Source organism: Carcharhinus amblyrhynchos, chromosome 18 (assembly GCF_965287045.1).
Source record: "Carcharhinus amblyrhynchos chromosome 18, sCarAmb.v2.hapA, whole genome shotgun sequence".
Classification (NCBI taxonomy): domain Eukaryota; kingdom Metazoa; phylum Chordata; class Chondrichthyes; order Carcharhiniformes; family Carcharhinidae; genus Carcharhinus; species Carcharhinus amblyrhynchos.
The window spans coordinates 34,449,202-34,475,368 of record NC_137341.1 but is presented as its reverse complement, the minus strand read 5'-3'; the positions used below and the strand labels follow the sequence as shown (position 1 = coordinate 34,475,368).

The 26,167-nt window shown below is 41.9% G+C and overlaps 1 protein-coding gene across 7 annotated transcripts in view; it reads left to right on the top strand.

Moving 5' to 3' along the window:
* The window catches only part of amdhd2 (amidohydrolase domain containing 2), a 39,162-nt gene extending 13,213 nt beyond the window's left edge, over positions 1-25,949 (top strand). For 3 of the 7 annotated variants that reach the window (XM_080206754.1, XM_080206753.1, XM_080206755.1), the window contains exons 11-12: positions 791-892; positions 22,273-24,553. In XM_080206754.1, the coding sequence (XP_080062880.1) occupies positions 791-892; positions 22,273-22,535 (365 nt within the window). In that variant the 3' untranslated portion in view covers positions 22,536-24,553. Of the gene's footprint in view, positions 1-790; positions 893-8,801; positions 11,061-22,272; positions 24,555-24,609 lie in introns of those variants that run through there. The other 4 variants (XM_080206759.1, XM_080206758.1, XM_080206752.1 and 1 more) reach the window with 4 other exon arrangements.
* The last annotated feature ends 218 nt before the right edge of the window (positions 25,950-26,167 follow it).

The window sequence follows — 26,167 nt, the reverse complement described above, 5'->3', positions numbered from 1 at the left end:
GTGTAAATGGCAGTTTGAAGTGTCATAAACAGTCAGCTGGGAGTAGGATTCTCGTCAGCCAGAGAATACTTAGAATGTTGAACTCACTACCACAGGCATCAATTGAGGTGAACAGTATTCACCAATATGAAGGTTTGTTTATTTATTAGTATCACAAGTAGGCTTACATTAACACTGCAATGAAGTTACTGTGAAAATTCTGGCACCTGTTCGGGTACACTGAGGGAGAATTTATCATGACCAATGCACTTAACCAGCATATCTTTCTGACTGACCAGACCACTCAGAGGAAATCTGTGCAGACGTAGGGAGAACGTGCAAATTCCATACATGGTGGCCAAAGCTGGGAATTGAACTTGGGTCCCTGGTGCTGTGAGGCAGCAGTGCTAACTACTGTGCCACCTGAAAGGGAAGCTAGTTTAACATGTGAGGGAGAAAAAAATTACAAGGATATGCTGATCAGGTGAGAAGAGAAAGAACTGGGACAAAGCTCATGAGGAACTATACATTTCTGACGCTGGAGGTTAGAAATTACAATGATTCCAAGAAATCACCAGTGAGTGAGGGACCGGTTCTGTTTTTAAAATGTAATGTGTTTGGTTATCAAAATCCTAGTTCTGAAATAAATGCCAAAACTTTGCTGGCGAGATCTTACTGTCCTGCTAATGGTGCACCCCTGCCATGGGTTTCCTGGCAAGTGAGGGAAGCATTCAGCAGAAAACCCCTGTTCACTGTCTCTCATTTTTCAAAGCTGAGGCTGAAACCTCTCTCTCTCTCTCCCCCTCTTCAGGCTGCTCAGTGGAGGCAGCACTGGAAGCTGCTTCACTCCGTCCTGCTCAGCTCTTGGGAATTGAACAGGCAAAAGGAACACTGGACTATGGCACAGATGCAGGTAAGGTTATAGCAGCCACCTATGTGTCTGTGTGACCATGAGAGCTTTAGGCAGAGGGACCAGGCCTTTGAAAGACAGACTTCCAAGACTCAGGTGACGATGTGAATGTGGTCACTCCTGGAGCAGGTGGGGATAGGACACCTCATGCCAGGTTACTGGGAGCTGTTAGACAGGGGGATAAACAGCAGGTTTGTTTCTCTGCTGAATCATCTGTTTGCTGAACACATCGTGTGATACAATCCCTGGAGAGATCAGTAAGGATGGAGTGAATGGCAAATCCCAAAGCCATGATTCAAAATTCATCGTGTGGAGATGCTGGCGTTGAACTGGGGTAAACACAGTGAGCAGTCTCACAACACCAGGTTAAAGTCCAACAGGTTTATTTGGTAGCAAACGCCACTAACTTTCAGAGCTTTGCTCCTTTGTCAGGTGAGTGGGGACTTCAAACTTCATATCCAGTGCTAAACTCAGTTACAGGTCCTGATTTATATATCCCTGCCACGTTGGTGGGTTAGGGAATCCCAGTGTCATTTCTAATGTCACAAGCACTTCTCCAGTAAATTCCCTCACAGACACGGTGATGATTCTGCATCTGTTTCTAAGCTTTTACCTTTAAATCTCTGCTTTATCTAATGTAGATAGAACTTTACTGTCAATTACCTCACATAATCACCCTTAATGCCTAAGCAACAAAGACAAGATAAACACTTGAATACTATCTCACATCATGCCATCAGAGAAAGCTAAGGTCTTTAAAATCAGAGTGTAAGAGCCTTTCTGAGGTAATGAGTAATCTGTAAAGATCAAAGCAATTGAAGCTCAGCTCAGTGAAAGCTACTGAAACAAATTGTTGCAAAGTAATTTCTTTCCAATTGCAATGTGCTCAGTCATGAGCTGCTGCAAGTGTGGAACAGTGGAACAAATCAATCTGTACCCAACTCCCACTTCCCTTCAACTCCCTGCCCTGGCTATCCTGAGATGCCAGCTTTTGAGCAGTTCAGTTTTTCTTTTTGAAGTAGATTTTGCGCTTTAGTTTCCGTGGTGTCTTGTATTGGATTTAACCTAACTATGCTGAACTTGTGTTCACAATGGGAGAATGATTTGATCTGTCAACCTTCTCTGAGAGAGTGTAGCTCTCGCTGGTGCTGGACCCTTCCTGCACGGTTCCGAACACTGCCCTCTTGCCTGCTGGTCCAATCGTTTCCTCACCTCTGCTACATTCATGAAAAATTTGTATCATTTTCTCTAGGTGCAGAGGATTTCCAGCCTAGAGTCAAGAGCCTACGATAGCCACAGTATTCCCAATGTGGATTAACCTCTGACTGCCTTGGGCTCAATATTCCCTTTAAGCTGTGTATGTTTATGTAATTATTGCAGTAATTATGGCAATGCCATGCAGGTTGCTCATAAACTGTATCCATTAAAATACCAACCAGAGATACAGAGCATTGAAATAACTAGGCCATACAAAACAAAAGAAATTTAGAGATTATTATTTGGGACATTTGCTGCTTAAAGTGTATCATATTTTTCTACAGTTAACAATGTGTACCTCTTGACTGCCCTTTCTCCTCTCTCAAACTGGTCATCCACCATAGAGTCAAACAGTGCAGAAAAGGCCCTTTGGCCCATCGAGTCTGCACTAATGATAACTACGATAAAAGTGCGCTAATCCCATTTTCCTGTTTTTGTCCCAAATGCATGAGCTTAATCCAAGGGCAGTGAGGCCAATTGCCACATTCTACCTGGATCAGCTGACTCAGTACAGACCACCAGGGATGTTTATTGTCCATGATGTACAGGCTATTGGAATTCTGGAACTTTCTCCCCAAAGACTGAGGGTCAGTTGGAACTTTGAAGGCTGAGATTAATAGTTGTAAATGAAGGGTCATCCTGACTCAATGTTGGCTCTACTCTGTCTCCTCAGACACTATCAGACGTGCTGAGATTTTCCAGCATTTTCTGCTTTTGTTTCGGATTCCAGCATCTGCGGTATTCTGCCTTTATATTAATGTATCTTTGGGCAAGGGTATTGAGGGATATATAGCAAAAGCAGGTACATAGAGTTGAAGTACAGATGAGCGAAGATCTAAATGAATGATGAACCAGGCTTAAGGCTGAAATGAACATGAAGCCAAAGTCTCAACCAAACACGCCATCAGCCACCTTGTAGCTTTACCTGATCAGACATCACAGGAGAAACAATGGCACACACTGCTGGAAAAGGGAGGATGGGATTCCAACTTTCATTTTATTGTCTTCAGGTTCTCATTGCACATACACACATCCCAGCAAATACCACAGACTCAATAGTAACCTTGTTTCCAATGTTATTTATATTCAGTTTCTTTTTCAAATTAGTTTTTGCAGAGGGATTGTATAATGACTAATTCCACAGGTTTTAGAGTGACAGAAAAGAAGGTTAATGAGATCTCAGCCTCCAACAGATTCTCTGATTTCCTCCTAAGCTGGTTTAAACTCCACAAGTCTTGATGACAATATCATGCTCTAGAAATAAAGTTTAGTTACAAACTGGATTCAAGTGACCGAGAACATTGTGTCAACCCATGGCAGAAGTTTCTCAATGAAGGCAAATTACATCATTGCTAAATAGCAAGCACCCTGTTCTATTGTCTTTCCTTCAACTCTCCCTCTTGCAGGCTGCCTTCCAACCCCCTCCCCCATTCTGCAGGATTTCTCCACTGGACCTCGTCCATATCTGTGTTATGTGAACTATTCTCAGTCAGGATGTAGTTAGAATGCAAGATCACTCTTCAGATTCTCCAGAAGCTATGGGAATTCACTACTATCCCATGATCTACCTCAAATGACGTGATATTTATAGCTTTTCCTACTTCATCCAAATGTTTGAAGCAGAGAGGGAAACAAGCTGGAAGAGATATGGGACAGGGGCTGTGAACAGCTGATATTTAACGATGGAATTGAACAAAAACTCCTTCACTGTAGACCATCACGAGAAATGGCCTTCTTTCCCTGTCGAGCCAAACAAACATTGTTCACAAAAACATTACTAGGCTGTGTTCAATCAGAAGCACAGTGTGTTAATTAATAAATCTGAAGTTGCTTGTCTGAGTGTGACTGCAGCTGCATGTTTTCTTCAGAAATAATTCTGTTGACTGTGTTGGTTGCTGTTTGTTTAATCTGCAAGGACCTGGAGGTCATTTATTATGCTGCATTACCAAACAAATCTCTCCAGTTTCTGATGAGTTTAATATAGAGGATGTGAATTCCTTGCACCTTCATTGTGAACAGATACCGCTCACCAATTATAAAATCACACTGGGCAGCTTCTATTGACTTTCCTTTGGAAGCAATCCAAACTGCCTTATTCATATTCTGTGGAATACCTACACAGAGCACTTATTAAAACTTTTGGTTTAAGGGTGGTATAATAAATGTGTATACAGGGCATTAAATGAGAAGTGGCCATTCTGCCTATAACTTGACCTTTCATGAACTCTGCCCAATTGCTCTGATCTACTAAAAGGAAGTTTCTGCAGTGTCTCTTTCCTTTCCTCCTATCCTCCTCCTTGAGTCTGCTGCCCAAAGGCATATCCAACCCACAGCTCTGTGGTATGGAGGCAGCTCCCAAATTCACCCCAGCCAGAACAGGGATTGAATCCAGTGCTGTTGGCACCAATTTGATCCACATTGAATGTCCGACTAACTGAACCTATGGGCCTTCCAAAGAATTGAGGTTGCTGTGGAAACATCCACTTTCCCCCATGCCTGCTGTAGTCTGGAGCTGTGGATAGTGACAGGGCCTGGGCAAGAAGGGTGCACAAGATGCAAATCATTAGGGCTCAGGGAGTGCTGGGGGAACCCCGTTCATCATCATAAATGGAGTTCTCATTTTCCAGAATGAGTAGCCAGAGCTTTGGGCCCGAAAGACTGGCTTTATGTTTAAAAAAAAAGAAAATCAGAACTGAGTTCTGAAACCTACAAAGCTGTCTAATGCTCTTTTCCTTGTGGCATTCAGGAGCACCAATCCCAGACTCTGGCTACATGTGAAGGGCCTTGAGCATCAGCATAATATTCCACAGAATAAGAATAAGGCAGTTTGTTTCACAGATTGGAAGATCAGCATAATAAATGACGTCAAGGTCCTTGCAGATTAATTAAGCAGCAACTAACACAGAACCAACAGAATAATTTCTGAAGAAAACATATGCAGCCACAGTCACACTCGTACAAGCACCTCAATTAAGATTAATTAAGTTGTAAAACACACTGTGCAAAAATAGCTTCTGATTGACACACCTAGTAATGTTTTTTTGTTGAACAGCATTTCTCATTGTTTGGCTCAACTGGGAATGAAACCTGTTTCTCATGATGATCCACACTGAAGGAGTTTTTATTCTGCCTTTAGATGTCACTTGCTTGCAGCCCCTGCCCCACAGCTCTTCCAGCTTGTTTGCCCCTCTGGGCATCTTCTCACAGATGTAGAGGTAAAGGAACTTGTCGATTTGAGAGGGAGGGGCCATATGTTCTGAGGGTCTTGAGTGATCTGATAAATGTGAAACCAGGCTGCACTTCCAAATAACAGGCCAGCTGCTGGGGAAGACTCACTACCTGCTTTGACATAACCTAGCAGGTCTCCTGAGGCCCCAACACATTTCCCAGGTCTGCTTTAAAGCTTACGAGAGGGTGGTGTCAGTTATTCGGGGAATTTGTCCTATTTGTTTAAGGCCCACTTGTCTCAAGGTCTCTCTTCCCTCCGGCCCCAGAAATAATTTAATCCCTAGCCCACAAAACAAAAAAAAATCAATCTTGTAATTGTCAATGTAGCCCTGATTCTCAGCTCCTCATCTCTGAATCTATTTAATGTAAGGGAAAGGGGGCTAGAGGACTGTTGCTGCTATTTCATGCTTGTCAAAGGACTTTTGAAAATGGATAGATATGAAGATTATACCAATGATACACTGTTGTGTCAAGGAAGATTTATTTGTAATGCATGGATCAAAATTTAGAGTTTTCTGTTGGGTGCTGTCATCCTCATCCAAGTGAAGCAGGATCCTTGAGAGGCTGTCACTTTTTTCGTGATGGGTTCAGGACAGAAAATGTTAACATCTTTTAAAAATGTCCTTAGTGAGGTAGGGAAGTACTTTAAACCTGTGCTTCTGTCATAGCTAGTGTTACATCGATCTCTGAGCTAGCTGAATTACTTCAAAAGGTGGGGATTAAAATTAATTTCAAATGAATTTGTTTCAAATGCATTTGGATTCTGAGTGTGGCCCACAAGACACTTTATTGACAGCTGCCCATGCGCAGAGTTGTCACATTTCCCTGGTTTCTATCCATTTGGCATTTTCTTCTACTGGTATGACTGAAGTGATATGCACATAAAGCAGGGGCAAGTAAAGTGAGCGACATGCTGATTGCTCACAACATTGACTGAGAGCTGTGCGCTCCCTCTGCATCCAAATAGTAAATACTTATTTTGCTCTTGCCACTTGAAGTAGATAGTTCTATTAATATTCGAATGATTAAAAAGTTTCTAACTTGTGAAACATTCAGCATGTATTAAATGTATTCAATCTTATTGAAAGGTCATAGTTAGTGAACAAATCCAATTTCAACCTTGCAGCCCACTGAGATGAAGGAGGGTCACTCATGCAGCTCACTCACTAGCCTAGGCATGCCCATCACTGCACTACATTGAGTTGCCATTGATAGTCTGGAGAGGAGGTGAAGGGTTATGCTAAAATACTAAGATGTGTCTAGGGCGGTGGATAGAGGAGAGCCGGTGGATGTGGTCTTTCTTGATTTTCAGAAGGCGTTTGACAAGGTACCTCAAGAGGTTATTGCAGAAGGTAAGGGGGCATGGAGTTGGGGGAAGGGTGTTAGCGTGGATAGAGGATTGGTTGTCAAATAGGAGGCAGAGAGTGGGGGTTAATGGGTGCTATTCGGATTGGCGGTTGGTGACTAGTGGAGTGCCCCAGGGGTCGGTGCTGGGGCCTCAGCTATTTACCATTTATATAGATGATCTGGAGGAGGGAACTGAGTGTATGGTGTCGAAATTTGCTGATGACACCAAGATTGGTGGAACGGCAAATTGCGCGGAGGGTGTGGAGAGTCTGCAGAAGGATCTAGATAGGCTGGGCGAATGGGCCAGGAAATGGCAAATGGAATTTAATGTTGGCAAGTGCGAGGTGGTCCACTTTGGTAGGAATAATGGTAGGAAGGACTATTACTTACGTGGCAAAAAACTGCAGCAGGCGATGGTGCAGAGGGACCTCGGGGTCCTTGTGCATGAGTCGCAAAAACCCAGCCTGCAGGTGCAGCAGGTGGTCAGGAAGGCTAATGGGATGCTGGCCTTCATAGCAAGGGGGATTGAATATAGAAGTAGGGAGGTCTTGCTGCAGCTGTATAGGGCATTGGTGAGGCCGCAGCTGGAGTACTGTGTGCAGTTTTGGTCGCCGCACTTATGCAAGGATATTTTGGCCTTGGAGGGAGTGCAGAGGAGGTTTACTAGGCTGATACCGGAGTTGAGGGGGTTGAGCTATGAGGAGAGGCTGAATAAATTAGGCTTGTACTCGTTAGAGTTTAGAAGAATGAGGGGAGATCTCATTGAGACGTATAAGATGATGAATGGGATGGATAGGATAGAGGTGGAGAGGCTCTTCCTGCTCAGAAAGGACAGTAGGACTAGGGGGCACAGCCTCAAGATAAAGGGGGGGCGGTTTAGAACGGAGTTGAGGAGGAACTTCTTCACTCAAAGGGTGGTGAATCTCTGGAATTCTCTGCCCGTTGAGGTGGTGGAGGCTGCCTCGCTAAATATTTTTAAGACGTGGGTTGATGGGTTTTTGATAAGTGAGGGGATTAAGGGTTATGGGGCGAGGGCGGGAATGTGGAACTGAGACATGACAGATCAGCCATGATCTTATTGAATGGCGGGGCAGGCTTGAAGGGCTAGATGGCCTACTCCTGCTCCTAGTTCTTATGTTATGTTCTTAAAAACATTGCCTTATTCGATTCGGGCACTATCTTTCAGCATCAACCTTCATGTGGAATTTTAGAAAATAGTCGAACTCTTCAAAGACAGATTTATTTGGAACAGTAACAGAAGATACAATTAGTTTACTCCAGTACTTTATGCTTGCATTGCAAAATTAACTTAATCCTGGTTTTCAGTAACCAAAATATAAGTGTTAAATTCAGCAACATATAATTAGGTACCAAATGTCAAATTAATTTGTAATTACTCCATTTAAATAGGTCTGAAAATACATTCCAATCCGATTATGAAGCAAACAATATTCTTTGTATAAACTATAATATAAAAGTTAAAAATTTTTGGAGCAACTCAACAGTAGGGGAATATGCAGGTTGAAGTCTGTCTCCTTTTTGCGTGCAGTAATATCCTGCCAAGGCTGGCAATTGTGTGCCTGAGAGCAGTGCTACTTTAGAGCTCTATGGCTGACCCGATGAGCTGGATTTTCATGGTTTGGGAGACTGTGTGAGGTGTATAAATGACAGCCCCTGACACCCTGGGATTCCTGAACCCCCAATTTTCACCAGTGTGGGTTGGTCATAAGCCTGACCTCCCAATCTGGCCAGCTCCTTAGCAGAAATTGCCGAGTCCTAATCCTCCTCAATTTTCATGGAGCTAGGCCAGATTGGAAAGGATTTGTGTCAGAAGCCAAAGCCTGAACGAGGAAATCTTTTGAAAAGTATGTTCCCATGCTCCTCATGCCAACCTATGCCCCTACATCCACTCTCAAGTACCTTCATACCTTCCATGTCGAATGATGGTGCTCCATGCCCGTTTATCAACCACACACTCCGATTAGAACCTGTGGCCCACTGACTCTGTGGTGAAAGTGCTGAGCACTGACAGGTTCATCAGTTTAATCTGATCATCTTCATCTTTTGCTTTTCATTACAGACCTGGTGCTACTGGATAAGGAACTGAATGTCAAAGCCACGTATATCGCAGAAGAGTGGGTGTGGAAACATCATTCAGTTGCAAGTGAAAAGGAAACTGAATAACAAATGGACTTCAGTGTGAGCCAATGAAATCTGAATCAGTGATGATCGCTGGTGGGCTGAATGAATGGAGAGTAGTGTTTGGGTACACTGGGCACTGGACTCGCACTGTGCACAGTTGCTGCAATTTGACTGACATTGTCACATTCTTAATACTCAATCTCTGGGCCATTTTCATCACCTGTGCGTTTTTCTCAAGTGCTAAATTTTCAGCATAAAATACCCACCTCTGCTGACTCTCTGATGTCTCACTTGTTTTCCAACTGGAGTCTTGGGAAGATACTAGTGGAATTCCACCGCCTTTATCCTGGATGAAGCTCAATTAATCTACTTGAATTAATTCTAAACGGGGTAGATTTTGACATAAACATTTTCTGTAGTGATTGGAGGGGAAGTGATTGCTGGGGTGGAAAAGGGAACTGACGTTGCTTTTATAGTAATTCAATACTTGACCATACCCAACTATTCACTTTGTAATTCCAGTCAGGGTTTTATTCTCCCAGCAATCTTCATTTATGTTCAATCAGTGTGCTTATTCCAGAATGTTCTGGTTCAGGGTCACAATCCTTGTGTCCTTGTTTTGAGTGTTGCAAAGTCTGTTTCAGGTTGAATGATGGTGAGACATTGCTGGGATCAGAGTGTTTTTGAAGTCAGTGTTCTGTTTGTCCATCCTTCCATCTAAGTAAGATAATGAACATGCAGCAAATCAAATGCATTGAGGATGGAGTAATTTCATGCAGTGCAGTCCTGCTGATGGCTGCCACAAGAGGTGTATATGAAATGATTGTCAGGTATCATTGTGGTGGTGTTTTCAGTGTTGCTGCCTGTTGCAAAGTCTCTGTACCCATTGGTTGTCCATGTTAGCACACACTGACCCACAGGCAATATCGCCATTTTCCTCTGTCATTGGCTATTGGCACCTAGGACCAAAAGCTGGTGTTTAGGGTCTACATGTCATGTTTGCAAGCATCTTTTAAGTAGCACTTTGGGTACCTGACTGGTCTTCTGTCTCAGGCTATCTAGCTATACAGAAAATATTTAGGTATACATTAGATTTCCATGCTGCAAACGTGGGAGAGCCAGCACGGTCACCTCTGCTTGCTATGTGCTAGCGCACTTGGAAGATTTACTTTGGAGAGAACTGCCATATCCATGATTTGTTTCCTTCCATGAAATGCCCAGAATGCGTCATAAATGATGCAGATGAAAGTTGTTGAGCATCCTTTCTTGATAGCTGTACAAGGAGGTGCTGAAAACACAGGCCTTATAAACCAGCATCTTGGTCCTGACAGTGTGTATAAGCTCCATGCCACGAGTTACAGATTGTCACCATACACCCAAGGTAGCAAATAGTGCTAACTACATCCAATAGATGAAAGGATACTAGACTCTCATTAGTCAAAAAAGATTTTGAATCTGTTTGGGGACAGATCTTAAATGCTGTCCTGCAGGTGTCAGTCAGGTGTCCTGCAAGGGTTGGTGTGACTGAGGTTGTGCAAGGGTTGGAGTCACAAAAGAACAGTTGGTGGTGAGATTATTTCTCTCTACCGAGCCTGCAGCAATTGTCAAGCTTCAGAATTCTAACATGAGAGTAGGTCAAATCCTAGCCTCCACTTTAGCTGCCAGCAGATGTCAGTGTCTGTCTGTGATGTTTCTCTCAAATGCTTTGCAGAAATAAAATGACAAAATGCAATAATTTTCACAGCAAATCTATCTACACCAATGAGAGACATGCAACGCTGCTTTTAAAGAAAGCAAGTTTGAATCAACACAAATTAAATACAGAGCAAGATCCCCTACAATATATTGTGCCATTGAACATTGCCAGAATAGTTTCTTCAGCGACTCTATCTTGAGCAGCTGAGACCCCAAGCTCTGGAATTTCAATGCTTACTCTCTCTGCCTTTGTGTCCTATTAGGATGCTTTTCCAAGTCTACCTCTCAGACCAAATATTTGGGCATCTGTATTAACGTCTCCTCCTCTGGCTTGCTGTTAACTTTTTACCTGATTGCATTCCTTGGAATTTTGCTATATTAAAGTTGTTATAATATTGCTGTGTGTGCAATACTAATGGCTTTTTGTGACAGACTATGACAAATAGGAAGGGCCTGTTAGACCCAAGTATTGATGTATTAAAAGTCTTGCATCCAGAGTTTATCCAAGTGTCAAACTTATTTTTTTAAAGTAGATTAGTTGATTTTTGTTGGTTCTCATTTTGATTATCTGCCTTTACACAAAAGGGTAAACAGCTAGGGATTCACAAGCCTGTCCACACAAGCTTCTGGCTCCAATTAACCCATAACTGACTTCGTGTTGTAGGATTTAGACCACCTCCCCCACCTGTCTTTCAAAGGAGAGACCTGGTTCAACACACTATATCAACATCATGAGTATGCTCCAGACTGCCAGAATCACCCTGACTCAGCTATTAAATGAATTGCTTAAAGCAGTGTTGACTAATACTGTGTGGTCCACATGACGAAGCAGCCACTGTCAATGTGGTGAATTGGTACTATTCATGCTGAGCCATACAACACTGAGCTGTGTTTAAAGTTCCAGGGATGGGTATGACTCTGGACGTCACTTGCTAAACACCTGTTAGTCTGTTTCTAATTGCACACCATATTACTGTTGGACAGGAGTCACATATCAGTCAGACCATGACTGTATTTAACAGAGTATAGTTCTGTTAAATATACAGACACCTCCAGACACTGAAAGATGCCCTCATAAGAATAGGATATGGTACTTGACTCATTGATTGACAGTTCCTAAGCGCCACGGCGAAAAATAGCACCGACCTCCTCAGAAGACAAACATGGGACATGGTGGACCCTTTGTCATCCAGTACTTCCCCGGAGCGGAGGAGCTGTGACATCTTCTCTGGAAACTTCAACATGTCATTGATGAAGATGAACATCTCGCCAAGGCCATCCCCACTTCTTGCCTTCAAACAACCACACAACCACAAACAGACCATCGTCTGCAGCAAACTACCAGCCTTCAGAAGTAACCACGACGCCACAGCAACCTCTGCAAGACATGCTGGATCATCAACATGGATGCCATCATCTCATGTAGGAACACCATCCACCAGGTGCATGGTGCTCTTGCAACTCGGCCAACATCGACCTGATACACTGCGGGAAAGGATGTCCCAAGGCATGGTACACTGGGGAGACCACGCAGACGCCACAACAACAGATGAATTAACACCGCTTGACAATCACCAGGCAAGAGTGTTCTCTTCCAGTTGGGGAATACTTCAGCGGTCACAGGCATTTGGCCTCTGATCTTCAGGATAGTGTTCTCCAAGCAGGCCTTCACGACACACAACGCAGAGTTGTGAGTAGAGACTGATAGCCAAGTTTTGCACACATGAGGACAGCTTAAACTGGGATTTTGGGTTCATGCTAGACCACGTAACCCCCACAATTTGCCTGGGTTTGCAAAATCAGAAAGTGTCCTGGCTGGAAACAACACACATCTCTAACCTGTGCCTAACACTCTCTCCACTCTGTACCTTTGAGATTTGATTACCTGTAAAGACTCACATTCCAACCATTATTTTCTAAATTGAGTTTGTGTCTTTGTATGCCCTTTATATGTTTGTGAACAGAACTCCCACTTACCTGACGAAGGTGCAGCGCTCTGAAAGCCAGTGACTTTGCTACCAAATAAACCTGTTGGACTTTAATCTGGTGTTGTGAGACTTCTTACTGTGTTTACCATAGTCCAGTGAGATGCTGGCATTGGACTATGGTAAACACATAGCTAACCCTGCTTTCATAGTGCTTTCGGAAGGACGATGGTCTGATTGCTCTCAAAGTTTTCTTGGGAAATCTAGTGGCATGTGCTGGTGGATGCTAATTGAAGAACTTTGTTTTGTTTAGCTGGTAATTCATGGTTTTCATAAAAGCTGAGATCAATAAGTGACTGACGGCACTGCATGCCTGCCAGTGAGAGTTGGCAAGATGGGGCAGTGAGGTTACATCCAAATGTGTTTATCTTCAACTTAATAGGTTTGTCAAAACAAGTAATTGGAAGGAATAGGGCATATTGGGATGAAAAGAAAGATCACAGGAGATTGGACATAAGCCAAAGATCCATTAAATGTCCAGACACTAGCGCAAGAAAGGCAAGAACCAAGGTGCAGCAGTCAATAGAAATTTGCTGTTTCTTTTTTCTCCAATTCTGCTAAAATAAAGATTTTATTTTAAGAAATTTGAAGAAATGTACTTTTTAAAAATAAAACAAAGGGCATATCAACTCACAAGCTTTGAGTTTACTATCAAATAAATCGGTTGGACTTAAATTTGCTTGACTTCCCCAAATGGTGACCCCCGCCAGCTGCTGGGTTAATGCTAGATGCTTGTGATGGCAAGATGAGCCCCACTTAAGGACGACGGAGCAGAAAGGCTGTCCTTGGACTGAACTGGGATGGAAGCAGGAAGGCAGAGCGGTGACCAGCTGCCCATTCACCACCAAACCCACTACTAAGAAGAGAATTAAATTCCAAACAGTTGACATTTCAGGTCAATGATCCTTTTTCAAAACTGGGAATAAGAGATACAAGAGTTTTTAAGCAACAGCAGATTGTCTATAAGAGGATGAACGGCAGGAAATGACGGAAGGGATGATGGTGCAAGGAAACAAAATTAAAAATTGAACAAGTAAAGAAAATGTGGGTCCAGAGGTTTAAATGGCAAAAGCAGTGTAAACACTATTCTGTTTGATGTTTCAGTAAGTAATGTGCTCCTTTGCATATATAATTGCATTTTGACACTTCTAGAAATAGGAAATTATGTTGCATTAATACTATAAAACAAAATTAGGCCAACCTCCTCTTGTTCGTGGGTCTGTAGGCACTGATTTCCAGGATTTCAAAGGAATTATTCCAGGAAGATAGGACATGTTTCTAGTCTCTCTGCTGGCTGTTTAGAGTCTGCATCAAAATGGGTTTGGGCAGCACTAATGCAGGTCCCAGTGAACATCAGTCCACAGCTAAATGAGCTTGCATTAAATCAGCATTCAGTTAACAGAACCAGAAGGGACAAAATTAATTTCAAATATCATGCATATGTCTTTGGAAGTGCCCTTCTGAGGTTACAGTGAAGGCTAAGCTGCAAAGATAGCTCTGGTGAGAGAGTGGGAGGGATAAAGGTTCACAGCCTAGACATGGCAATGTTGGTGGAAGGCACACAGCTATGATCTAGGTAAAGCTTTACTGAATTTCTATTCGCTCTCGCTGCTTTGTTCAGAATGCTTTTGGTCATTGCCTTTATTTCATTGGTTGCTCCTCATGGACCAACTTTGGCCATTCTTGTTTTGCCTAATTTACTCATCGGCTCAGAGTCCATTTGTCTTCTGCATCCTGCCAAGAGAAGGATACTTTCTGACATCCCACACTGGTAACCATTGTATTGAGTGATGTGAATAGAGCATGTCTGAGTTCTATATGGGTGTCAACACATCTGAAGAAATTCTGTTGTTCAGAACACAATGGTTTTAGAGGGAAATCTGTTAATTACAACAAGTGAAGTGAGTCTTAGGTTTCTAGTGACAGTCCATAAATGTTATAAAATTACATCACAAATGTGGCAAATAGAGACAGCAGAACAGGGCTATCCTTCATTCAGCAATTTCCACTTGTATCTGGAATGTCTCAATGGGTAGCATTTTAGCCCGAGTCAGAAGGTTATGGAATCTCGTCTTGAGTGTAAAATCCAGGCTGATATACCTAATATAATACTGAGGAGATGTTGCACTGTAGGAGATTTGTCCTACAGGTAAGATTTTAAATGGTTCATTTTGGTATAAAAGGTGCCAGTGCTAAAGTTAATTTCTTGATCACAAGTAAGGCTTACATTAACACTGCAACGAAGTTACTGTGAAAATCCCCTAGTCGTCACACTCTGGCACCTATTCAGGGTCAATGCACCTAAACAGCGTATCTTTCAGATTGTAGGAGGAAACTGGAGCATCCGGAGGAAACACATGCAGACATAGGGAGAATGTGGAAACTCCACAAATTCCCAAGCCAGGAATCGAACCCAGGTCCTTGGCGACATGAGGCAACCATGCTAACCACTATGCTACTGTGCTGCTATTTGAAGAAGAGCAGGAGAGCGCTTTCTGATATCCTTCAATCAACACCTAAAACAAATAATCTGGTCTTTAGCCCATTGCTGTTTGTGTGTGCAAATTGGTTACTGCATTTCCTACATTACACTTCAAAATATTTAATTGGCTGAAATCCTGGCTGAAGAGGACTCAAGGTTGTGAAAGGTGCTATATGAATGCAAGTTTCATTTTCATACTGGATATCTGAAATGCCGGAGTGTTCCTTTCCTAGCTCTATTACCACTGACATAATTTCTAGGCTGTACAGATTTAAGTCCATTAAACAATTCCTTTCTTGTTACTGATAGATGGAAGTGAGATTCAATTTGATAAATACTGTAACGTGATATATCTTCACTGCAAAATCACTTTGATGCAATTTAACAATGTCATAGTGACCCTGAATATTTTTGTACAGGAAGTATCTCGATTATGTCTCAATATACCAGTAAATACAACAGTAAGTCAGTCACCAGGTATAATAATGCAGAGCCTCATCACCCATTCACACACTAACAAATTCAATCACAGAAACTATTGTTAGCTGTTAGGTGTCTGATTCCACAGCTTTATCCTGTTCCATTAAAGAATAAAGTACTTTTATTTTTAGTACATTTTAAATATTGGCAGCCAAAAAAAGAGGCATTTAAAATTTGTGAGAAATCATTTTTAGATTTTTGTACTTATCAAGATACTTTGCATTTTAGGAGATATTCCCAGAACAGCACAGAATATATCTCCCTTTATACGGTCCCAACAAGTAATTTGAGGGCAGGTAGTGCACAGGTTAGATTCAAAACAAAGTTGAGGAAAAGGGAGAACAGGCCAGGTCTGCCCTGCAGGTGCTGGTGAACTTTAGACAGCTCAAGCCCATTTTCATCACCAATGGAACTGATTTGATTTAGAATCATAGAATCCTACAGTGCAGAAAGAGGCCATTTGGTCCATCTAGTCTGCACCAACCACAATCCCACTCAGGCCCTATCCCTATACATTTACCCATTAACCCCTCTAACCTATGCATCCCGGGACACTAAGGAGCAATTTAGAATGGCCAATCAACCTAGTCTGTGCATCTTTGGACTGTGGGAGGAAACTGACGCAGACACGGAGAATGTGTAAACTCCACACAGTGACCTGAGCCAGGATTTGAACCCAGGTCCCTGGAGCTGTGAAGCAGCAGTACTAACCACTGTGCTACCGTGCCGCCCAGTACACTGCCCCAAAATCCACTGCCAGGCAGCTACAGCATGGATAAGATACAGAGTAAAACTTTCTCTAAACTGTCCCATCAAACACTCTCACAGAGCTAGTTCAACATGAGTTAGATAAAGGGTAAAGTTCTCTCTCAGCAATGCACTGAACTATCAGCCTAGATTTTGTGTCTGAGTGACCAGAGTAGGACTTAATTCCATAGTCTTCTAATTCCGGAGCAAGAGTGCTATCCATTGAGCCACGTTGACATATTAAGTGAATCATGTCCTGTGAATGAAAGGGCAGTGTGCTAAATGACTTCCATACCCATCTGATTCCCACCAGACTTTTGCTTTGGTTTCAATTGGATTCATTGTTAAATTGGCTGTGACAGAAGATTTGCCGCTCTGGTTTTATTAGTGGTTAATAGAGATCTTGACCCACATGTAGCAATTTTTGTATTTATGGGGACTCAGCATCGCTAGTAACAAAACAGGATGGCAACAGTCCAAAGGGTTAATAGGAAAGGTTTTATGATATTTCTCAACTGATTACAGAAATAAGTTCTCAAAGGTTGTAACACCAAATATAACAGCTAGGCAATCGTAAGACTTCTTCCACACGCCCCAGGGATTAGTCTTGCTGTGCAAAGTGCACAGTACAGACTCTCGCTACTATAGTGTCTATCCATTTTATTTTCAATTTCTCAAGTGTTTTCCTTCTGAGTTCAACAAACCCACCAGTCTCCAGCTGGTGTCTCCAGTTAAAATTCTGCAATAAATACATTTAACCATTTGAAGAAACCAATTTAGATAAAGCATTTTTAAAAATGCACACCCTTGAAGATTGAACTAGAGGTGCTGAATTGTTTGGGTCAGGAGTACCTGAGATTCAGTTTCTTGACTGGAGGAAAATCAGACTGAGTCTTCCTCTCCTTTTCTCTACCTAGTGACTCAGTAAGACACACCTTGTTCTGGCGACGAGTCAATATAGGATTGAGCCTGGTTGTGATGCCACTTGTGTAGAATGGCCTGTAGATACACACTGTCCTAACTCACCTGTGAAGGATGGGCCACATTTGCTTTGTATGCATGTACATCTACATGTACACATGTGCATGCGTGCGCATATGTGTACACTACATACATATATGCACATGCCCACACATATGAATGCATAGCCACCCATGCATAAAGCACACACATGAATACCACACGTAGACAGATACATAGGGCTGGGTTCTCTGACCTCACCTGAAGTGAACCGAGATTTGGCTGAGCACCAAATTCTCCATTCTTGTTGACAGCAGTAGCTAGGTGAATGGCCGAAGAATTCCAGCCATGCTCATACACATACGCACATTGTTAACAATTCATAAGTTCACCCTATGCAAGTCAGCTAGTTTGAGACCGCACCCCAAAGCAGTAAGCTGCGTCCACTCCCAACAAGTTGTGCCTGAGAGCCTGTTTGAAAAGCCTTTATCTCTTTATCCTAAATTGCAAGCATCCCCAAAAGATATAGATGCCTGGTGTGGTACTATTGTTGGATTTTGCTTATAGTTTTAAAAACTATGGGATGTTATTTGGGGAGATTTAACGCTGAGGTTAGGGAATTAGAGGGATTTGGAACCAAAAGAGAAAATGCTGGAAAATCTCAGCAGGTCTGGCAGCATCTTGAAGGGGATAAAAGTGCTGATGTTTTGAGTCCAGGTGACCCTTTGTCATAAAAGCTTTGACAAAGGGTCATCTGGACTCCAAACATCAGCTCTTTTCTCTCCTTGCAAATGCTGCCAGACCTGCTGAGATTTTCCAGCATTTTCTCTTTTGGTTTCAGATTCCAGCATTCACAGTAATTTGCTTTTATCGAGTGTTTATGGAAGGATTTGGAACTAGACAACTTTAAAAGATACTGTCTATAGCCATTTATGTAGTTATGTATATTCTGAATTGATTTTCTTGTATTTCATAGTTTATTAAAAATTTAGTTTGTTTAAAATCATCACAAAAATCGCCTGGGACATCCTTCACATCTTTCCTCCCATTATTAAATAATTGCAAAATAGAGTTGAGAGCAGGCATTCAAAGTTTCCCTTCTGGGATTTGGAAAACCCTAACATTTAACATTGGCTGTCCTGTTATCAGTGTGCATTCATCGTTATGTTTCTGGTCCTGGTGTCAAGGGATGAGTAGGGTAAATGTGTGGAGTTACAGGAATAGGGCCTGGGTGGGATTGTGGTTAGTGCAGACTCAATGGGCCAAATGGCCTCATTCTGTACTGTAGGAGATCTATGATTCTGTGAGTGCTGTACTCATCCAGGCAAATGGAGAGTATTCCATCACACTCCTGACTTGGGCCTCTTAGATTATAGATGATGTGTGGATGAGAGTGGATGAGCTCTGGAGTGTAGACACAGGGGTGATTAACAGTGCAACTGTCCTTTGTTATTCAGTAGTCGGACTGATAAGAAAACATGGATCCTGCTGTCTCACAATGCATTGGATTGCAAACTATAGCAGCTGAGACACAACATACAAAGTTCATATTCAGCAGGTGTAGGGGGGCTGACTGATTTTCTCCTTCCTAGCCCAGTGGCAATGAGGCCAGTTGTATTGTCCTCTAGTTGTATTCCAGCTGAAATCCAGACAACTTTGCACAGGGGGCAGCGGGTGGCAGGGTTGAGCTTGTGGGAACCTTGGTCCCATCAAACAGATGAGACATGATGAGCTCTTGCTTATAATCATCTGAACATCACATTGTCTTGATTATAAATTATTTCTAAGAATATTTTCCTATTATAGTCTCCCTCCTCACTCTGAAAATAATGCAGTACTTTCAGATAAAAGCAAAATATGCTGGAAATTGAAAGCAAAATCAGAAAAATGCCAGAAAAACTCAGCAAGTCTGGCAGCACCTTCAAAGAGAGTAAATAGAGTTAATGTTTTGAGTTTAGAATCATAGAATCCCTACAGTGGAGAAGGAGGCCATTTTGCCCATCGAGTCAGCGCCAACCACAATACCATGCAGGCCGTTTTCCTGCATCCCCATGCAATTTACCCTGCTAATCCCCCTGAAGCTAATGGACAATTTAGCATAGCCAATCAACCTCACCCTGCACATCTTTGGACTGTAGGAAGAAACCGGATCACCCGGAGGAAATCCAAGCAGACACGGAAGAATGTGCAAACTCCACAGACAGTAACCTGAGGCCAGAATTGAGGGCCGAACCTGGGACCCTGGTGCTGTGAGGCAGCAGTGCTAACCACTGTGCCACTCCCTCTGTATGACTCTTCTTAAGCGCTTTCTCGATATGGCTGCATCCAGACTGCGGTGGAGCAAAGTCCCATTTCCTTGCATAATTGATCTGTCTGTACAGCTTTCATTTGTTCTTGTAAATCGGCCTAATTGCAAATAATGTTTTCCAAATTACTGTAACAAGAAAATACAGTGCTTAGCCTTCCAAGACTATGAAACATATATTGGTCAGGACACAGCAGCACTGACAGTTATTAGCTTATTAGCATAATGGGCATCTGCACTATTCATTTTCTTGTTGCCTAATCACCAGTTTGTTTGGAACTAGCTTGGAAAATTCTGTTTTGTTCTGAAAGAGTTGTGGATCTTTAGTGTGCAGTCTGCGCAGTTATTACAGTGTTCACCTGCATTCCTGACATTACAGCAGTGATTACACTTCAAAAATAATTTAGTAGGCTATAAAGGTGCTACAAAAATGTGAAGTCCAAGAGATGTATGTGGTTGCTAGGGTTGGCCCTGTAATCTCAGCAGAGATGTTCACGGAGAGTAAAGGTCAGAGACAATTCTCCAATCTGCAATCCCCACTGAGAAAATATGGGATCATCCTTGCTATGTCAATGCAAGCCTCTGCTTCTGTCTTATTACTGACTTTTATAGATCATTGAATTGAACTTTCCGACTGGGTGAATAAGAACAAGCCAGGAGCTGTGGTCCTTGTCACGGAGTTACGCCAAGTCAAGCAGAAGATAAGTGACGGGTTGTTACACATTCACATCTGAATGTGACTGAGGGGAGAGATTGCAAGCAACTTAACTGAAGCAGAAGAATGTTGGATTGTGGTAATCAGGATTGTGAATCAGAGCTGCACGTGTGTTATTACTAAAGTCCGGATTTCTGCTCTAGTATTGCTGAGTAAAATCTCTGACTGTGGATCAGATGCTTGGGGTCTTGTATACTAACAGCAGCCGCTCTCAATAACAATCTATGCATCTTCTTTTCGGCTGTATTCTAATTCTGTATTTATACTTTTTTTTCTTCAGAAAATCATATCTATATTTACTCACATGCAGCCTCAAAAGCAGAAAATATGCATTGCACAAGGTCTGGTGACAAGGCTGTAATTATATTTTGATCATATTTCCATTAAAGTGTCATTCCAAAACCCAGCACACAGCCAACTCAACACATCAACAACCAAAACAATTGGGAAATCATCAGGAGGGAAATCCACAGTTAAACAATATATGTCAGTGGCTCTGGGGAGGAGTGAGGCAGGGAGCAGACAATGGCCTCTCAGCTCTGCTCAAACCCAACTCTGCAGACTGATAGGACCAGCATTCCTTAGGTTGCTGGCTGCCTGAAGTGAGTTCAGTTTTAGCTCCGTTCCTGCTAGACATGAACGCAGCATAAACCTTCTCCTAGTTTATAACAGCTATGCATGTGTTCAAAACCCTCTATAACCTTTCGCATCAGCAAAAGGAAACCATTGAGCTACAGGTTCACAGCTGGCTACTGTCTGGGCTCACTTCTTTCTTCCTCACTCAATGCAATGTTTTACACTCATTCTTTCTCAAAATATCAATACTCAGTTTTCCCAGCGCCCTAAGTTTCTCAAACTCGATCTTGTCATCATCCAGTTTTATTTGCTTTTCATTTCTGGTGATGGAAGGAAGTGCATTTGTCCTCACCAGTTGTGTGAAATGGGGCAGCCAATCAATGGTATTTTACACCCCTCCCTTTCTAATGAAGTATATTGATTTGAAACTGATTTCGGTAGAAAAAATAACAAATGCGTTTCATTCAGAACTTTCTCAGTGGACAAAAACCACACACAAAAAATCCTGTAGGTTTTTTTATTAGACCTTTGTAAGATAGTTCGGCACGAAAAATGGGTTATTTAGGCTAGTGCACAAATTCCTTCTCCTTATTGGGTGTTAAAGGTAACGTGGTCTTCACAGAAATAAATTTAATCAGTACCTGCAAGCTCATCATTCTGTGTCTAGGTGTTCACAAAGTGATGTTCTATGCACCACGTCACATTGTTAATGTGTTTCCTCATGAATAACACATCCAGAACAAAACTAGTCTCTGAACCACCCCATATGTGACCATTAGTGGTTGTCAGGTATCAAACTGGGACATACGGTGCTGAGGTTCATCATACAAGTAGGCTGACAGGAGGAGGAGTGGAATGGGATCTAACTGGCAGATTGCCCACCCACTGACTCTATCTCCCAGAACCACTGGCCCCTCAAATTAAAATTCTACTGTCTTGTTCTTGTATACATCAACTGGCAGGTATCAATGCTGCAGTCGCTGTACAGATTTTCACTTACACGCATTATGAAAACTGCAAAGATATGGGAGCGAGAGACACATCTAGATGGAAATCATCTTTTTGCTGTTGTTGCTCAATGTTGTCTTTATACGTGTAAAATGTAGAGTGTCACCCTTCCACCTTTCATTGGCAATATCTGACTGTCTCAGTCGAGAGTTATTTCTAATTCATTGCCATCCCTGTTGTATCTGTCTTCTGAAATTTCAGACAGTTCCTGGGGCAACCTGGTTCATCTCCTGGTTCAGCAGCTGTTCTGAACCCCGCCCCTGCCCGCAAACTATGTTTTCTCAACCCAGAGATTGGGCCTGAGCCCCATGTTGACCCCTGCCATGGAGAAGAGTCCATGACTGGAGCATGGGCCTGGTGTTACAAGATCCCAATCAAGTGACTTGTATCACACTGATTTTTTTTGTCAAGATTTATGTGTTGCTTATTCCTGTTCTCTTCCTGTTTCTCTTTCAGATTTGACAGCCACAGTCAATTGCACCATTGCATTTTACTCATCTGTATACACATTTCAGCCTAAACATGAGATAAGGGTTTATTTTATAAAGCAAACCTTCAGACCAGGTGATCAGTGTAACTCTGCTGAAAAACTGGAATCAGTGAGTTATTTGGACATTACATCACATTCCAGTCCAAAATGTGTTTTGTTTGAATGTGCACACATACATGGCACACGGTGTACAGTCAGGGCAACAATAAATCAGTGCAGTTCCCATTAACAATATCAGTGATTATAACTACAGTATTTATCGGATGCAGCACAAATCCATTCATCCTTAGCGCTGAAGATATTTCTGAGTATGTGTGCAACCCACCAGACACGCCTTTTACTGACTTAAACTTAAAAAATAGTAATCAGGTCAGATACTGTCACCCCAACAGCAGCAGATTTATGTAACTAGAGATCTAGGTGAAGCTTCTGACAACTCATCACATCTCATTTGATCTGAATTCCCATATTGCTCACTAGCTCAAATGCAGAGTCTCTGAATTTTTAATAATATCTTCACGTTGTCCATGGTTAACACATACATCTTGGGAGCATCATCACATTAATTCCATCTGTTCCCATAACCTGTCACAGTCTGAATCATTTTTACCAGCTGAAATATTTGAACAGCCTGCGGAATCTTCCCTTTTATCCTCAGTTGACAATTTTTCTTTTCCAATTTTTTTCTGTGTGCGCGTGTGAATTAACTGGCTTGAAGCGATGGACGTGGAGATTGTGTTTCTGATTTTTCTGCCCAGTGATCTTTGCCGAATTTGTCAAACGCAGAGTGAGACAGACTCACCCTGAGGGAGGTGAATGCAGCATCTGGTTAGAAGAGGGAAAGATTGCTCATCAACATCACCACACACACACAGGAAGAGTTTGACCTTAATAGGTGAAGCCTGTAACTGGAGTTCCTCTCCATCACGCAACATGATGGAGAGATAACATTAAAGGCAGGAGAACCAATTAAACACAATTGTAACGTGTGACTATAAATATTTTAAACTGGAGCTTTCACATCCATATCAAATAGAATTTATTCATTGCCACTGGTTAACCATTTCACCATGCGGACAGTACAAAAGCAAAATATTGTGGATGCTAGAAATTAGAAATTAAAATCAGAAAATGCAGAAAAACACTCAGCAAGTTTCACAGCATCTGCAATGAAAGAAACACAGAGTAATGCATCAGGTTAATGACCTAAGGGATTTTCACAGTAACTTCACTGAATGTGTTTAAGACAGAGACAGATAGGTTCTTGATTAATAAGGAGATCAGGGGTTATGGGGAAAAGGCAGGAGAATGGGGATGAAAAAATATCAGCCATGATTCAATGGTGGAGCAGACTCAATGGGCCAAATGGCCTAATTCTGCTCCTATGTCTTATGGTTAACGTAAGCTTACTTGTGACACTAATAAACAAACGTTAAACTTTACAATTCCGATGAAGTCATTTAACTGAGATGTTAACTTTGTTTTTAATAAATGCTAAATATTCCGAGCATTATCTGATTTTATTTCAGTATCTAGATTTGTTTGTTCCAGTTTAACTTCCTTAGATGAATCTCCTACTATAAACTGCTGAATGACTGTTTGGAGGGTCTACCTTATCATTTCAATTATAGCCTTGGCAATCAGTCACACTGATTGGGTTGCAGTTCATCTAGAAGAAGGAACTCCATTGATAAAAAACCATGACAAAGGCAATGGGAAACAAACTACTTTTCCCTATCGAGTGGCTCAAGAATTTGATGGTGTGAGAATTGAGTTAGGATCAGCCCAAGATCAGAAGACAATGGACAGATGGAATTGGCAAGAAAATAGCAAAGCTGACGGGCTCAGGAGAGAAACAAAGTTATTTTGGAGTCATCAAAGAGGCAAATGATAGAAAGATGGGAATGCCCTGAGTGCAACAATGATTCGATCCTCTTGAGCTATGTGGCACCTTTGGTCCAGTCTCCAGACTGCCTGGTAAATGGGATAGTTTACAGTGGTTAAGGTCAGAAATGCCATTTTAAGGCAAGCTCAGATATGTTGATTATCCTGACTAATAATGCTTCAGATAAATTAATATTGCTGTATTACTTACATTAATTCTGATCGTTACCAAGTTTTGGGCCTTTATTGGTGTAGTGAACATTTAATAACAAGCTTACTCTGTATTATAACACTCCATGAAGGAGTAGTGGGCCTTTCAATTGATTGGACACAGTTCCATACTCAGTGCAATAATGAAATCTGAGCCAGTCCTGATGAAACGTCTCCGACCTTAAATGTTAACTCTGTTTCTCTCTCAGCAGATGCTGCCTAACCTGTTGAGGACTCCCAGCATTTTCTGTTTTTATTCCAAGACACTGCCACCATCTGTCTCAGTATTGTCTCAACGATGATGAAGAGAAAAAAACATGGAATTCAGCTCAAAATATTGAACTTAAAACCTGAGTTTTATTTTTTAAAATGGACCTCAAAGATGGCTGAGAATGCACAGTCAGCCACTGACAGGAATTGTTGCAGAGTGTTTCTCTAAGGGACAATGGAACCCCCCTTACAGACAAGACACCGCTAAAACCATCCAGAGACTGATCTCCATCTCTGGTAAAGGCAAAGGGAGATAATGACCATCTCATTTCAAAAGATTGTGAGTAATGCTAGATGGCTAGTGAATTCCATTTTCCATTTGGAATATACAAGGAAATGGTTAAAAGCTAGTTGCAAGAGCTGATCCAATGTTTGTCTGTGTGTGCTCTGTGAGAATAAACAGGTGAAAGTTTTCAGGCTTCAGGTGTGTGAAACAGTAACAAAAGCAGTCAGCAGTGCCCCTGCAAAATAGCCATTGTTTGCAGGTATATCTTGAATCTTTCTCTTTGATTGAGGAAGTCAGCCCAGCCAGCGAAAGGATCACAGCTGGAAAGGGAACCAAAATTTCTCTGCTAAATCACAGAACACTGGAACTGAAGAACCAACCATTTGCCAACCAAAATCAACTCTACTGAAATCAAAATTGTAACGGCTACATGCTTTATCATTTATGTCTCGCATAACAAAATACCATTTTATTTATATTTACTTATTATTGGACTCAATTCTCACATTTAATCTGTATGAATGTACACACATGCGTTTTACCATTTTTCTCTCCACTTTTTAAGTAGTTAATAAACGTACTCTGTCTTTAACTCAAAAAAGCCTGGTTATATTGACTCATTTTTAAACACAACTATCAAGTCTGGAAAAGGTACCCACAGGGAAGGGAACCTTGTTAGATTAAACCTTGTTGCAACCAGCAGAGGGATTTGACAATTTGGTTTATAACAATTTGGGGTATCACTGAGGTTGACAAATTGAGGGGTCTCGCCCAGATCAACAAAATTAGGGAACCTCATCTAGGGGTGGTCATAGCAGTATCCAAGGGTTGTGAAAGGGCACATTCAAAGAGGACTCTGTCCTTTACAGCTCCAGATCAACTCATGCGTGGATGGTCAATGGTGAGTGAGGATAATGTTGGACTTGGCAACCCTCTAGGATTATCCTGATGTCTCCAGGAATTAAAAGTTAATCTCCAAGAGAAAAATCTTACAGGTATAAAAAAAATCTTCTTTCCATTTTCATTAATTAATTGGAAACATATTGGAGTTGGGAAGAAAGGATAATTGATGGGTGAGGGGTGTGTTAGGCAGAGGTGGTTGGGAGATTATGCAATGAAACCTTTGGGAATATGTCCTAAAAGAAATGAGGTAGTTTGTGTGGATCAAGTGTCAGTAGGTAAACTGTTTATGGAACAGTGATCATAGCATCCTAAGGTTTATGGTTAACTATGGAAAAGGACAAGGAGAAATCAGCGAAGAATCAATTAAA